This window comes from Benincasa hispida, chromosome 1 (assembly GCF_027475165.1).
Source record: "Benincasa hispida cultivar pf3 chromosome 1, pf3_genome.v1.1, whole genome shotgun sequence".
Lineage (NCBI taxonomy): Eukaryota > Viridiplantae > Streptophyta > Magnoliopsida > Cucurbitales > Cucurbitaceae > Benincasa > Benincasa hispida.
The window spans coordinates 27,904,196-27,917,586 of NC_143478.1; the positions used below are offsets into that span (position 1 = coordinate 27,904,196).

General features: G+C 31.7%; 2 protein-coding genes across 6 annotated transcripts; both read right to left on the bottom strand.

The window, feature by feature from the left end:
- Positions 1-4,087: 4,087 nt before the first annotated feature.
- Positions 4,088-5,836, bottom strand: OTP70 (Tetratricopeptide repeat (TPR)-like superfamily protein). The gene has a single exon (XM_039045614.2). The coding sequence runs from the start codon at positions 5,834-5,836 to the stop codon at positions 4,247-4,249; it is 1,590 nt and encodes a 529-aa protein (XP_038901542.1). The 3' UTR covers positions 4,088-4,246.
- On the bottom strand, positions 4,088-12,183 carry LOC120088381 (P-loop containing nucleoside triphosphate hydrolases superfamily protein). Of its 5 annotated transcripts, none has more exons than XR_016531057.1 (10): positions 11,467-12,165; positions 10,341-10,394; positions 9,775-9,826; positions 8,352-8,469; positions 8,106-8,262; positions 7,829-7,909; positions 7,644-7,751; positions 7,399-7,470; positions 7,053-7,161; positions 4,088-5,929 (listed from the first exon to the last, which is right to left on the bottom strand). XR_016531057.1 is itself a non-coding variant. In XM_039045625.2 (9 exons), exons 1-9 carry the CDS (start codon positions 11,530-11,532, stop codon positions 7,147-7,149), a joined length of 726 nt encoding a protein of 241 aa, XP_038901553.1. In that variant the 5' UTR covers positions 11,533-12,183; the 3' UTR covers positions 6,940-7,146. The 5 variants fall into 5 exon arrangements, 3 of the variants coding, with proteins under 3 accessions (XP_038901553.1, XP_038901561.1, XP_038901571.1); XR_016531056.1 differs by lacking the exon at positions 4,088-5,929 and adding an exon at positions 6,798-6,868 and having other exon boundaries at positions 7,053-7,164; XM_039045625.2 differs by lacking the exon at positions 4,088-5,929 and having other exon boundaries at positions 6,940-7,164; positions 11,467-12,183.
- Between the last annotated feature and the right edge of the window lie 1,208 nt (positions 12,184-13,391).

The window sequence follows — 13,391 nt, forward strand, 5'->3', positions numbered from 1 at the left end:
CTTCATTATAATTTTCTGCTAAATAAAAAGAAAAAAAAAATACTAAAATGCCATCTTAGTCCATGTGTTTTGGGTTTTATTTCATTTTGGTTGATGTATTTTCAATAAATCTTAAATTCAGTTATAAAAGTTAACTTTTATTGTTTTTTTTTTTTAAAAATGAGATTCATTAATCGAAAAATGCACCAAGTCAAGTCACAACACCTCACTTCCTTTTAAGAATAAGGGAGAGAATAGAAGTTGGAAAGACATCCTTTCAGATTAAAAAATACTTACTAGAGGAAACTAAAAGATGCAAGATTATGAACAACTTTGTTCTCTTCTCGGGAGGCTTTGAAAAAAAAAGGAGAAAAGACTTGTTAGGTTGGAAAATCTATAATAGATAGTCCTACCGAGCAAATGGGGAGAGAATGGAAAAAAAAAAAAAAAAAAAAAGAGAGAGAAGATAGAGTTTTATTGAGTTTTTTTTTCTTTTTTTTAAAAATAAATTTATTATTGTTATTATTTTATAATACGTGGATGGAAAAATCAAACCTCTAATCTTAAAATCGATTTGTACAAGTTTTATGCTAGTTGAGTTACGTTCAATTCGACAAGTAAAATTATTTTCAGTTACATTTTTTCTACGTAACATTAACCTTTTATACTAACAAAATGTCTAGAAAATTTGATCTAACGAAAAAAAATTAAAATACCATTTTAATCCTTATATTTTGAAGTTTGTTCAATTTCAATCATAATTTCAATTGTCCAATCTTAGTTTATATACTTTCAATAAATCTTAAATTTAAGGAAAATTATTTCAAATGGTAAAACGATTGAAAATATTTACAAAATATAGAAAAATTTTAGAACTATCAATGATAGATATTGATAGACTTCTATCAATGATATCAATAAACACTGATAAAAGTCTATCAGTGTTTATCATTGATAATTCTAAAATTTTATTATATCTTGTAAATATTTTGGTTTATTTTTCTATATTTAAAAACAATCCTAAATTTAACTAATCAAAGTTATAAATTTTACCAAAATTGGTTAAATAGTAATAATAATTTTCACGCAAAGGAAATACAATATGGAAATGTGTTTTCCAATGTTATAATAAAAATTCTAACTTAAAACAAAAAGTTTGAAGAAAATTAACAATAAATGAGCATTAGATACTAATTTTAAAATTTATTAAAAGTATAGAAGTTAAATTTGAATAAATGAAATAATAAGAACTAAAATTAGATAATTAAAAGTATAAGATGGGACAATAAAAAAATGAAACACTATCATTGCACTTGAAGGGGACCTTATGGACATTGCCTTCTTAGTCCAAGAACTGGCGTATATAAAGAATATTGGTTTTTACTAAAATTGAACGAACTTCAAAATATAAGAACCAAAATAATATTTTAATTTTAAAAAATATCCTTAAATGATACAAATGCCTTTAAGTAATATATTTAGAGTGTGTTTGAAATATATTTTTAAATATTTAATTTTTTTAAAAAAATTATTTTGGAAGAAATTGGAGTATTTGACAAATACTCGAAATAGTTTCAAATGTATTTTAATAAGCTTTTATCAAATGTGTTTAAATAAAAATGATTTTTTTTTAAAACAATTTTTTCTCAAATCAATTCAAACGAGTCCTTACATCAACTAGTAAAGTAAATCTTTTCTTTAAAAAAAAAAGAGAGATATTTTTTTTTAGAAATAAATAAAAAAAAATTAAAACAAAAGCAAAGATGGAGCTCTTAGTCTTCAACTTAATAAACATATGGGTCTTTATTCATTGAATTATAAATTGACTCCGATTCAAGGATACTCACCTAGAAAAAAATATATGAAACGAAGGCTGAATTAAATGATTTTTCGAAAAAAAAGAAGTGAGTAGCTTTTGTAGGGGGCAGAACTATAGATAAGTTGCATTCGTAATAATCATATATGGACCCTCTCATTCAAATTATTGGGTTTGTGTAAATAGAAATATCTTGTGACGTGTCCTCTAAATCATTAAAACAATTCATTTATAAAATTTGGTTTTCAGAAAAATCTAGAAAACTACACATCTTTATTGACCAAAAAAATAATAAAAAAAAAACTCTTTATTTTATTTAAAATATATTGTTCACACAGCAAAATTGATGTTGCATCTATCGACCTATAAACCAAAAATTGACTTGGCAAGTTCATTGGACTTGATAGTATGTATGGTATCGTATAAGAGAATATATCAACTAAATACAATACATACTAAAGAACTTGAGGAGATGATAAATTGAAGTCTATTTTTAATGAACACGTCTATATATTATCACGTCATACCAGATAATCACTAATTAATTCAACTACATATCATTTTTGAATGTTAAATAACAAAATTGATCATGAAGACTTATTAAAATCAAAATCAAAAGTTGATCGAGGCTGAATTTTTTTTATCATTTAATGACTAAATAAATATAATAGTAAAAAAATGACCCAATAGTTTTAATGTAAAGTAAGAGTAAACTTGAAGTTAAAGTAAAATTAAATTTGAAAGGTGGAGGAGAAGTTGAATGACGTTTGGTTTTCAGTTAAAATCTCCCACTTTGGTGGAGCTGTCGGCAGCCGGCCGTCAACACTACAGTCGGCGTTTTGCGTTTTTAAAGATCGGTTCCATAATGTTTCTTTCTTCTATTTATATATTATGCTGTTTAATTGCAAATTATTATTATTATTATAATAAATTGACATCAGTTTAAGTTTCTTTTATGATGTGCTGTTTGATTCCCATTTATAAATTTGATGCACATCCCATTATTGTTGAACTAAAGAAATAAAAATAGAGTCCCTTTTTCGTTTTAAATCTTTATCCATCAGATGTTAAGTAATCACCTAAAGTTATTTTGATATTCAAAATTCATAACTGATACTACAATATTGGTTAAACTATTACAAGTTTAGGATAGGGTTGTTTTTAACCATATAAAAATAAATCAAAATATTTATAAAATATTCTAAAATTTTAGAACTATCAATTATAGACGTTAATAGACGCTGATAGACTTCTATCAATGATATTGATAGACACTGATAGAAGTCTATTAGTGTCTATCAACGTCTATTATTGATAGTTTTAAAATTTTATTATATCTTGTAAATATTTTCAATAGTTTTACCATTTGAAATAATTTTCCTTTAAGATATTTGATTAACAATTCAGATTCTGTTTTATGTTATATTAGTTTATTTATTTGACCAACTACCTGAATTTTATTTTTGATAACTTTATTGAAAACAGTACAAATTTAAAAACAAAGTTTCTATATTTTTATTGTATCCCGATTTTGAATTTGAATTTTAAAATACAAAATTATATTACATAAAGATAAAAACATTTAGAATTATAATATGTCATGTTATAAACTTAATTCATTTTTTTGAAAATTAAAATATGTATTATATAATGTATATAATAATATGAAATAATAATTATACAACTCTTTCAAACATAAAACATGTTCAAATATAAATTAGTTTATTATCAATTAATATTTAGTAGGTAACTACAACTATTTTTATGATTTATAAATATAGTATCAAAGATATTTTAAATAATTATTTAAATTATAATTTAATTTCTGAATCTACTACCAAATACATATTTGAAAACATGAAATACAACTATTTTTTCATTGGATTCCTTGTTTTTAAATTTCCTACCAAATAGACCCTTAGTCAATTAGTCTCGTAAATAGGTAAAACTATCTAATAAGTCTCTGAATTTACAATTTTGTGTATGATAGGTCTTTGAACTCTCAATTTGTATGTAATAGTTCTTTGCCAAATTCATAACTTTTTTAAAAAAAAATTTAAAATTCAATTGATCTATTAGATATAAAATTTAAATTTTATGTCTAAAAAAAAATCCTAAAATTTCAATTTTGTGTCTAACACGTGAGAAATCAAAACTACCAGGTAACTCTTGAAAGAAGATTTGCCAAAGAAACTAGCTTGGGTTGTGGATCCTAACTGAGATTAGCTACTCTCTATTTTCAAAATCCACCCAGTAGCTTATAAAGAGCCAAGAAAGAATGGAAAATGAGAGTGGAAAAAAACCAACCTGGAATTGATTGCTTTACTCTCAGTACAATCCATTCCCAACTCTGTGTGAATTCTCAAATTAACTTCACGCTAAACTAGTTATCTATCAAGATGAATTCATCAACCATCCATGTGTGTGAATAGATTTCACATATTATCGACTTTACGAATCCAGTCCTCGTTCCGCCATCATTAATTTCACTCTCTTCTCGTCTTCCGATCTCCCGGCATTGCCATAAATCTTCATCAAAAGCTCAAAATTCAGCTCATTATCTGGCTCCAATTCGAAGAGTCTTTCAGCAGCAATCTCGGCGATATCTACATTGCTGTGGAGATAACATGCATACAACAGCGCCCCCCATACAGTCGGACCTGCCTCGATCTCCATCGCTTTCGTTATGATTCTATAAGCTTCTTCAATCAGCCCTGCTCTTCCATAAAGATTCACCATACAAGCATAATGTTCTGTGGTTGGTCTTATTCTATACTTCCCCTTCATCAAAGAATACAACTTTCCCCCTTCCTTCACTAGGCCCAGATAGGCACAAGTTGATAACAATGACACAAATGTTACAGAGTCTGGCAAAACACCAAGGCTTTCCATCACTTCAAAATATGTCAAAGCTTCTGGGGAATTGAAATGAGCCGAGATTATGGAGTTCCATGAGACACTGTCTTTTTGAGGCATCTGCTGGAACAGCCATTTTGCTCTGTTAATCTTACCACAGTTGGCGTACATGACAATCAAGGAGTTAGCAATGGACAAATTCCATTCAACTCCATGTCGGATCACCCATCCGTGGATGTGTAATCTGAATTTCAATGATGAAATGTTAGAAAGAATGGTGGACAAAGCAACTGAATCCGGCTCGTAACCTTCTTGAATCATTTGATCAAAGATGTCCAATGCCTCACAGAGAAGCCCATGGCGTGTGTAACCAGTGAGCATTGAGTTCCAAGAAACTGTATCCTTACAGACAATCTGATCAAAAACTTTTCTAGCCCTTACAATGCTACCACATTTGGAATACATGTCAACTAAAGCATTGAGGACAAAGACATCTCCAGCAAAGCCTGAACGAATGACATGCCGGTGTACTGCCTCTCCAATTTGAAGCGACGCAATGCCACCACAGGCCTTGAGCACACGAGGAAAAGTGAAATGGTCAGGTTCAACACCTTCTTCCTCCATTTGAAAGTAAAGCGCCAGAGCATCTTCATAAAGACCAAGTTCAGCATATCCAGAAATAAGAGAATTCCAAGCAAATGCAGAGACATTACGTTTAGTCATTTCATCAAACACCTGGTGTGCAATCTCCATGTACCCAAAAGAAGCATACAGACGAAGAAGCTTAGAAGAAACACCCACATTTCTCCGTAAAAGATTGGTGGGTATTAAGCGATGAATCCGAATACCATGGTGGATGGATCGTAACTGGTAGCAAACTTCCAAAAGGGAAGAGAAAATCTCAGGATCAAAGAGGAGGCCATTGTCGACGGAAGTTTCAAGGTCAGTGAGAAGAGCATCAAGGGCTTGAATTTTGGTTTGGAAGAAGGGTTTGGGGTGGATTAAGAGAGGGGTTGATGAGGATTTAGGGAAGGGGAGATCGGTGTTCTCTTGGGCTTTGCTTATGCGAAGAAGTTTTTGGTGAAGAAGTTTCTTTCTCTCTTTCTTGGATTTCTTGGGTTTAGAAGAACAGAAGAGAAGAAGCGAAGTTGAGGGTGAAATTGACAGTTGCAATGAAATCAGCATTGGGCAAACAAACAGTTGAAGAAGAAGAGGCAAAATGGCGGTTCCCAAGCGCTCATTTGGGGTTTGGTTTCATACGTTCTCTCAGGCCACAACCTATCGTAATTTTTATGCCAACAAAATTGGGTTCAATTAGTTTTTGAAAAATACTTGGGAGCCCAAGTTTCATCTCTCCACCCAATTATTCGATCGCAATTATTACTTTTTAATATAATTTTTCCTTTAGTGACCTAACTATTACTCATAAATTTTCAATTTTTTAATATTAATCTTTAAGAATTATTCAGAGATATACTCTCAATCAAAAAGAAAAGATTTGAGTCCTCGAATACATGTAAAATCATACCTACAATACTCAATTGTCGGTTTGGGAAAAAAAAATTGAAAAAAATATATTAAATGGTTTCATTACTTAAAAGATAGATTAATTACAAATTTAACTCAATCAGTTGGAGGGGAAAAACCCATTTCTTGAAATCAAAAAGATAAATTTTGAAAAGTTTTCATCACTTTTCATACCAATATCTCTTAAATGATAGTTTAAACTTTAAACTATAAATTTAACTCTTAAATTTTGAGATTTATGTTAACTTATCTATGAACTGTGTAAAATTTTTGAATGATTCATAGAATTACGAATTTAATCCCTATAGTGTGGTGTCTATTTGATCTATGAACTTTAAAAATTATAATTTTAACTCGAACTTACAATTTTTTATTAATTTATAAATCTAGTTGACGCAATTGAAAATTAAAGATTAAATGAAATAAAGTGGGAAGATTCAAACAAGATATGCTTCAATTAGTTGAACTAGGCTCTCATTTGCCACTTCTAGTGAGTGATTCTTTCTATTCCTTTCCCTCACTTCTAATGAACAACTCACGCCTCAGCATCCTTCACCTTTTAGCTCATATTTTTGCCAGTAATTCCACTAATTTTATCAATTTTTCGACGACGTGTTCATTCCTAAACATATTTATTAGTTGTGTGTGTAGAATTCCCTCCATCTGAAGTTGGGGAACATATGCCACCTGCTGAGATCAAGAATATGTAGCAAACAGGTTTTTCTTTGTTTTCTTAAGAAAGAAAAAATAAAAGAAAAGAGTAATGAGATAACTTTTTGGACCCTATAAATAGAAGAAATTCCCAATGCTGTACTTGATGTGTTCAGTTATATTACATTCTTGAAGAAAATTAGTAATCAGGAAATGAACTCACAATGATCTTCAACTGAAATGAAGAGTACTCCAAGCACAAACCAAGATCATGCTCCACGTTATCCATGACATAAGGCGATTATAATCAACACTTTTCATGCTCTTACCTGCTGCTGAACAAAATTAATGGCTTACAAAGTGATTAAACAATATTTGGGAGCTGATCAACAACTGATTACAGCACTTGGTCGATATCATAACTGAAAGCACGGATTATAGGAGCAAATTGGATTCAATAAGGTTCGAGTTTAAAAGGTTTTTACTGCTAAAACATGCACGCCAATCATATACAAAAATACTTGTGTGGAAAACAGAAGAACTGAAAAGTGGAAACAGAAACCAAATACCTCAAAATTGAATGATGCAAAAACTGGATAAACTTGTTTGTATATTTCATCCACTGTTCCAACTGCATTTATCTGCAACATTTTTCCGGTTAAATTTGTATACGATAAGCCCAAACAACAAGTTTGCACAAGAAGGAAATAATAAATTAAAAACGTGGTCAAGGCAAATGAATGATAGCATCCATTTAATAGCAGCAAGGCTCCAACACTAGAAGGATTTGAGTTCAAAACTCAACCAAAAATACCTTGTAAAGCTTTCCCTTCTCCAGATAATGTTCGACTACAGGAAGATTTAATGCAGCAAAAACTTTCAGCCTTTTCTTGATTGTGTCAATGTTGTCATCAACTCTTCCCTGCAAAATATGTCATTTTGAGATACTAATCATGATAACAATTTGGATGCAGGAAAGATCGACTACATGTCAGCTACCTGATTACGATTGAGCACCCGCTTCACCATCTCATCTTCTGGGCAGTCAAAGAAGAGTACAATGTCTGGTTCTGCCCCGATCTGCATCATGAATGACAGAATTGTATTATACACCAAGCAGGTATCTGAAGCATATATGTTAAATTGAAAAAATGTGGAATCTGAGATTTTCTCTCGTTGACCTCAGTGTTGATTTGTTTCACATAGTTCTTAAAGGAAAAACATTTTCACTACAGGAAATAAAGAACTTGATGGAAAGAGTATAGAAGAAACTCACAATTTGTTCAAATGCTATCCGGTTTTCCTCACTCCGTGGAAACCCATCAATGAGAAACTTATAATTGTCACTGGATTCCATTTCCTTTTGAATAAGTCTGATAGTCAATTCTGAAGGAACTATTTTTCCTTCCTTAATAGTGTTGAGAATCATGGTGCTGAAAATGGAAATTCGCAATCAACAGACATCATCAGATGCTAGAAAAATATGAACATTTTCTCGATGAGGCAAACAAAGCATAATTACCCATCTGCACTGTTAGAAGCTATCTCCCTCCTTAATAAATCTCCAGCACTCAAATGTGTAAATCCAAAGTTCTCAACTATCTTCACACATTGTGTACCTTTACCACTTCCAGGACCACCTGAAAACATTGCCACTTTTAGGATATGCAGGCCTTATATGTGCCATCTAGGTCATATCATTGAAAATTAATATTTTTTTCAGTCTTTTCTGTTAAAAATTAATGCAAACCAAGTAAATTAGTCCTTTTCTTTACATTAATGTTAGTGGCTTTTAATTAGGATAGTGGCTCCTAATTAGTTAGAATGTGGTGTGGTCTAATGGCTTAGTGGGAAATCTCAAGGTTAGTAGTATAGTGGTTAGCTTTTTATTTACCTATAAATACTTGTTATGTTTCCATTTCACTGCATAAAACAAAATTGAAGCACTTGGTCACTCATGTAATTTCCCCTAATTTCCATTCTTCGTTCTCTTCATTTTGTTGTTTTCGTTACTTACTAGAACCATTTATTCAAGCAAGTCCATGAGAGCTGAAGATAGAGAAGGTGAACAATTATGGAACCTCGATGGATTATTATTGCATTACTTTACGACACTAGTTTTTTATATTCACATACATCTTACCTGACATCCCATTTTGTTTAATGAGTACTACAGGCATAAAAATTTGACATTAACGGTATCCTGGAATATTTTATCTATTTCAACTAATATAATAGGAAAATATTCTCTTATTAGCAGGTGTTCAGTAATGTGTACTAAATTTATCAGCAACTACTAATCATTCTCTTGAATATAGATTCAGAAATGTAACTTCTTCAAACTATTAGCTATTATAAATTATGGGTTTTTATTTTTTAAATGTTTATTTACATCATACAAAAATTTATTAACCTCTCAAAAAAATCGATAGTTCCACCAATAGTTATATAAAATTTTTAACTAACAACTTGCGTAATAACAGATGGACTAAACTATACTTTCTTTTTTCCTTTTTTTTTTTTTTGGTGTGTCATTATTCCAACTAGGAGCTGCGATGACAATGAATTAAACAACTCTTAAAGACACTTATTACACCCCTATTTCTTTCAGCTTTTCATCCAGCTTCCTACAAAGATAAAGATCAATATACCTAATTGGAATATTGAACAATCCCCACTGGGAAACAAACATGGAGGTTTACGTTTGAAATTGACTAAGCAAGGATCACATGTCATTAATAGAGCCATGACACTTTACTTTTAGATACTTCGAGCCATAAACCTTTCAGGAAAATAACTTCAAAACAGATAAACTTGTGTTCTCCCTTGCCTTCTTAGTCACCTTCTAGATTATGAAAAACTATATATATATTGACCACAAATATAAATACAGCTTCCTTCATTGTCACCAAAAATGGAAAAGAGGAAAAAGCAGTGAACGTTACCTAATACAAAAGTTATGAATGGTGTTTTATCACTTTGAAAGGTACCTTTTTCCTGCACTCAAATTAAAAACAATCTAAAACTTTGCTCCAAATGTATTAGACAGAATGACATAAATAAACACACACGTGCATTTAAATCTTGCATGTGGGGGCAGATGCTTCAACGTGTGACCATTAATTTTCAGTTCTTCACAGCATAAGATGAAAAAAAATTGCTGGCACACAATTTTCAGTTCTTCACAGCATAAGATGAAAAAAATTTGCTGGCACACAGGTCCACTTGATAAAGAGAGAAACTGTAACATGATATGACGATTTCGGAGACAATAGTGAGGGGCAAAGCAAATTCATATTGCACCTAGCTTTTTACTGATCTCAGGACTCAGGACTCAAGTAGATGACAGGTTTGAATGTTCATTTCCACAGAAAGTGAAACTACAGAACTTCAGGTGCATGCTTTACAGTTGATACAAAATTAAAGCAAACATAAAGAAACTACAAATAATCTGAGCAGTTAAACATCTACAAAGTTAAGTTAACTAGGAGATACAAAATGCATATATTACCTTTCTGGGTATTTCAGTGGTAAATGCTTCCCAAAACTTGAATTTACAAACATCCTGCATTGGTAACAGCAATAAAAGAGGTGAAACTGGTTATAAAATTTGAGAGACGAAAAATGAGCACATTTTTTATATGGGGCAAATTAACAGCACAAGTTGCAGTTTGATGTATTTCATGAAACTAGAGAAATGGAGTATGGTGAACGATAGAATTCTAAGAATTCATAAACTTCCAAAAATATAGAGGAAACGAAGAATATGACAAAGGTGTCAAGGTTGCTAATACCCTGCTTGTGCCCAAGTCAGACGAGCTTCATTCCAGCATATGGTATCAAAAGATTTCATGGACATGACTTCCAATGCGTCGTCCACACCTTCTCTAAAAATTTCCCAATTTATCTATATTAGCATTTTACTAACTAATCAATCTCAACCCACTCATTTATAATCTGCTAAGTTCTCGACTGAGCAACGTCAAATCCTGCACAGACATGGCCTGCAATAGTTTGTGCAACCAGACTCCTCACATGAATATCCATTCTCCTGTTATTGCTGAGATCCATCTCGTATATACTTAATCGAGCTTTCTACATGCCAAAAAAATTCTGGCCCACAAAGCAAATATGATCTTGGAGAAGCCAATATTGTTTAAGCTTTAACTCAACAGTCAACATATAGGGAAATATTTTCATCCCATACATAATCAAGAAAATATAAGCTTGTCTCTTTCCGGTTCTCTATTGCGAGAGGTTCTTCCAGCCAACAAAATTGATGTTACGAAAGAATGAGTGAATATGCAATCCACACCAACCAAAAGCAACGAAGGTTACAAGAAAGACTTCCCAGTTCGCTAAGATAGAAAGTGAATTATGTCAAACGCTTTTAACTCGAAAGAAGAATGCGTATGGCTGTAAGAACTACCCATTTTCAGCGTACAGAGGAGGCATTATTCTTCAAATCAAAACCCAAATACGTGAATGAAATAAGTTGTTCTCGGAAGAAAGTGAAGAGGGGTTGGAACATTTCTAGCCTCTCAAAGTACATGTTCATAAACGTAAATAGCAATCAACGAATTGACAACAGCCGCCCATTACTAGCTGACTCGAGAGATCAGAGTAGATGTAAATACCTTATTGTTGACAATGGACTTATGGGCAAACGTGAAATGAGAAACTGAAGCCACTCGTCTCCACATCTTCTGATATCTGGGTGTCTTCCAGAAGTTGTATTCCAGTTGACGTGATTCTGATTGTTCATGGGATTCAATTTGTCAAATGAGACATTTCGTCGAACACCTACGGTGCGTTGTTGAAAACCGATGGTGCCCACGTAGCTGCTGCAACCTGCTGTCAATGTCTCCTTGGGAGGTTGATCATAAATGAAGCTGACAGGGACTCCATGAAAGAGACATAGAGTGGGATCCACGTTGAGATCTCGCGGAAGGGACGGATCAGCTTCAGGAGGACTTAGATTTTGGGAATGGGATTAGGTTATTTTCCATTTCCTCGCAGTACGATTTTGGGTAACATTTTCGTTTTAATCATACTTCCAATAAAAGGAATTGGATAGATATAAATTGCTAAAAACTCTAAAGTTCGTTTTGAAATAAATATTAACCTTTTTTCATTTTAAAAAATGGAACTATTTTTGGTTATGACATACCAAATAGGGGCGAGATGAAATAAAGTGGCAAAGAGGGTTGATTATATGCTCATTCTACTCGCAATTATTCTATTAACATTATTTCGGTCCATTTTTTCTAAAAAAAACATTATTGTACTCCAAAAAAAAAATTATTTTACTCACCTTTAGCGATGTCATTTCTCACATCGAGTCATCAAATTTTGTCCAATAAATATGCAATGTCTCTATTTTATAGTTAGGATCTGTGCAATAATGTTTAAGCATTGCATTTATTGCCATCGCGAGCAAACCATAACTCAATTGCTATATATGCATGTCAGTATTTTTAAATTTTTAAATTTTTTTAAAAAATGGCATTATGACGGTTTGAGATTTCCGCATCATCTATATGCACGAAATAAGTCTAAAAACAAAATTTTCATAAAATTTGACTAAATTTAAAAGAATAAAATAAATCTTTATTATCAAACCTATTAAAAGGACATAAAATCTCTGTTCGGGATACCCCTAACTTTAATTAAAAGTAAATTAAAAAAACAAATGAAATATTCAAATAATTTAAAGGTGTAATCACAGAGCTAAAATTTGCAAACATAAGAAAAACATATGTGGAAGCATTGTTAAGTCCTAAGGCCTGGTCACAGATTCCTTTACCTAAAAAAATATAGAGAAAATTGTGAGTATAAAAATACTTAGTAAGTAATCCACTACTGAGCTCACTAGGTGAACATGTTAGCCTTTCTATCGAGACAAAAGTGCATATCCTAAACATAGGCATAGGCATTAAAGGACTGTGAGGTCAATAGCGAAAGCGGGAGCGGTCCCAATTTTCAAATCTCACAAAGAATTAAAAATAGAGAAACAAAAATTATAAAATTTACAGGAAATTACAACATGCTTTTAGAGATTAAACAGAAAGATTAAGGGAAATTAAAGTTGGGAATTACTTACCCTTGAAGAACCAATTCTTCACGAATTTCCTCCCAATTGGTCATAAACTCTTCATACAAAAGGAAAAATTAAAAGGATATTGTCCTTTTAGAAACTATTTAGGAAAATATTGTTGTTGTTATTATTTTTTTAAAATAAGTCGAGGGTTGAAGATTCGACCTAGATAGGTTGAATTTTGAATCCTCAACTTTCCCTTTTCGCTTTACATTTGCACGTCGAACTTTGAACCCTCGACCTTGCCCTAAGATTATTATTGAGTCTGTTTAATTATCATTCCGGAGACCTTCCTCATAATTATTTGATGTGGAGAGAACGAAAGACCTTCTTCATTCTGAAGACCTTTCTCATTCCGGAGACCTTCCTCATAACACTCATAATTATTTGATGTGTTAAAAATAATTTTGTATTGGGAGAGAACGAAAGAGGGAAGAGTAAGAGAGAGAGCGAGATTTTGAGAGA

Coding starts and splice junctions, on each gene's coding strand:
- OTP70 (XM_039045614.2), bottom strand. CDS start 5,836: ATGCTGATTTCATTGCAACTGTCAATTTCACCCTCAACTTCGCTTCTT.
- LOC120088381 (XM_039045625.2), bottom strand. CDS start 11,532: ATGTGGAGACGAGTGGCTTCAGTTTCTCATTTCACGTTTGCCCATAAG. Junction 8,470..9,774: donor ATTCATAACTTTTGTATTAG/GTAACGTTCACT, acceptor CAATGTTTTCAG/GTGGTCCTGGAAGTGGTAAA. Junction 8,263..8,351: donor GCTTCTAACAGTGCAGATGG/GTAATTATGCTT, acceptor TTCCATTTTCAG/CACCATGATTCTCAACACTA.